The following is a 1,032-nucleotide window of genomic DNA, read 5'->3' as shown; positions in this document are numbered from 1 at the left end:
CCCCCCCTTTTGTGGATTTTTCCTCTTCCCAGCTGCAGTGCTGGGCACCAGAATCCCAGCACAGGGATGTCACCATCTTCCTCCCCTGTCCTTTCCCTGGACCAGGGACCCCCACCTTCCCTTTCTCTGCTTCCCCCTGCCCCGAGGTGCACAGCTGCCTTCCACCTGGGGCTTGTGCTGTCCCAGTTGCCTCCTGCTCTGGTGCTGCTGGTGCACCCCCCCCGAGGTTTGGGGGCGCTCCCCACCCCCCTCCTCCCCACAAGAGCCTCCCAAAAGGACTGGCTGTCATGGGAGAGGGGTCCTAGCGCAGGGGAGGGGAACAGGACCACTGCTGTGGTGGCCGGAGCCCATGGGTGCTGAGCTGCCTTCCAGCCCTGTAGTCCCCATCACCCTGGAGGGGCTGAGCTGTGAGGTAAGGGGCTGGGGGGTTGGGGGGCTCCCTGCTACAGTGGTGGGGGGAGGGGGGCAAAGCTGGGGCTGGCTCGAGCCCCCTCCGTGTGCTCTGGAGGCCTAGTGGTGTATCGTGGGCTGCACTGGTGGGGCTCGGCGGGGGGGCACAGAGGAAGCCCGGACACCTGCCGGGGCTGAGGGATTCCCGGGTGGTGCAGGATGGAGCCCAATGCCTCCCCCCATCGGGGTGCTGTACCGGCCCCGCACCATCGTGCCGACTCCGGCGGGACCTCCCGGGGCCAGGGCTCTGCCCTCGAGGCTGCCGGCGCCAGGGCCCGCCGCTCCCAGGCGGCCTCGGGAGCTGGACAGAGAAACCTGGGGCCGGTGGATGATGCTCCCGGGCGTCTCGGGGACGGCACGGGCCTGGCGGCCGGAGCGAGAGGCCTCGGAGCTGCCCTGGAGCCTGGGGCGGTCGGGTGGGGAAGGCTACGGCCTGTGAAGAGCCCGGGGGTGACCTGACGGGGCCGCGGCGGCCTGCGGGGCGGGACGTGGCCCCGGGGGCGCGCCTGGCCCCGACGGGGCCCCGGCGGATCCCTCTTCGCTCAAGGCCGCGGCGCCTCGCGACACCCGGAGGCGCTTGGC

General features: G+C 71.4%; 1 protein-coding gene across 1 annotated transcript in view; it reads left to right on the top strand.

Annotated features, from left to right (window-relative positions):
• The first annotated feature begins 609 nt into the window (after positions 1–609).
• HAX1 (HCLS1 associated protein X-1) overlaps positions 610–1,032 on the top strand; it is a 2,365-nt gene continuing 1,942 nt past the window's right edge. The window contains exon 1 of the mRNA XM_010564179.1: positions 610–861. Within this exon, the coding sequence (XP_010562481.1) occupies positions 610–861 (252 nt within the window). The remainder of the gene's footprint in view (positions 862–1,032) is intronic.

The sequence above is a fragment of the Haliaeetus leucocephalus genome, unplaced genomic scaffold, assembly GCF_000737465.1.
Source record: "Haliaeetus leucocephalus isolate CR32 unplaced genomic scaffold, Haliaeetus_leucocephalus-4.0 Scaffold175, whole genome shotgun sequence".
Classification (NCBI taxonomy): Eukaryota; Metazoa; Chordata; class Aves; order Accipitriformes; family Accipitridae; genus Haliaeetus; species Haliaeetus leucocephalus.
Note: the sequence above shows the minus strand (reverse complement) of the source record. Positions and strands in the feature narration are given on the sequence as shown.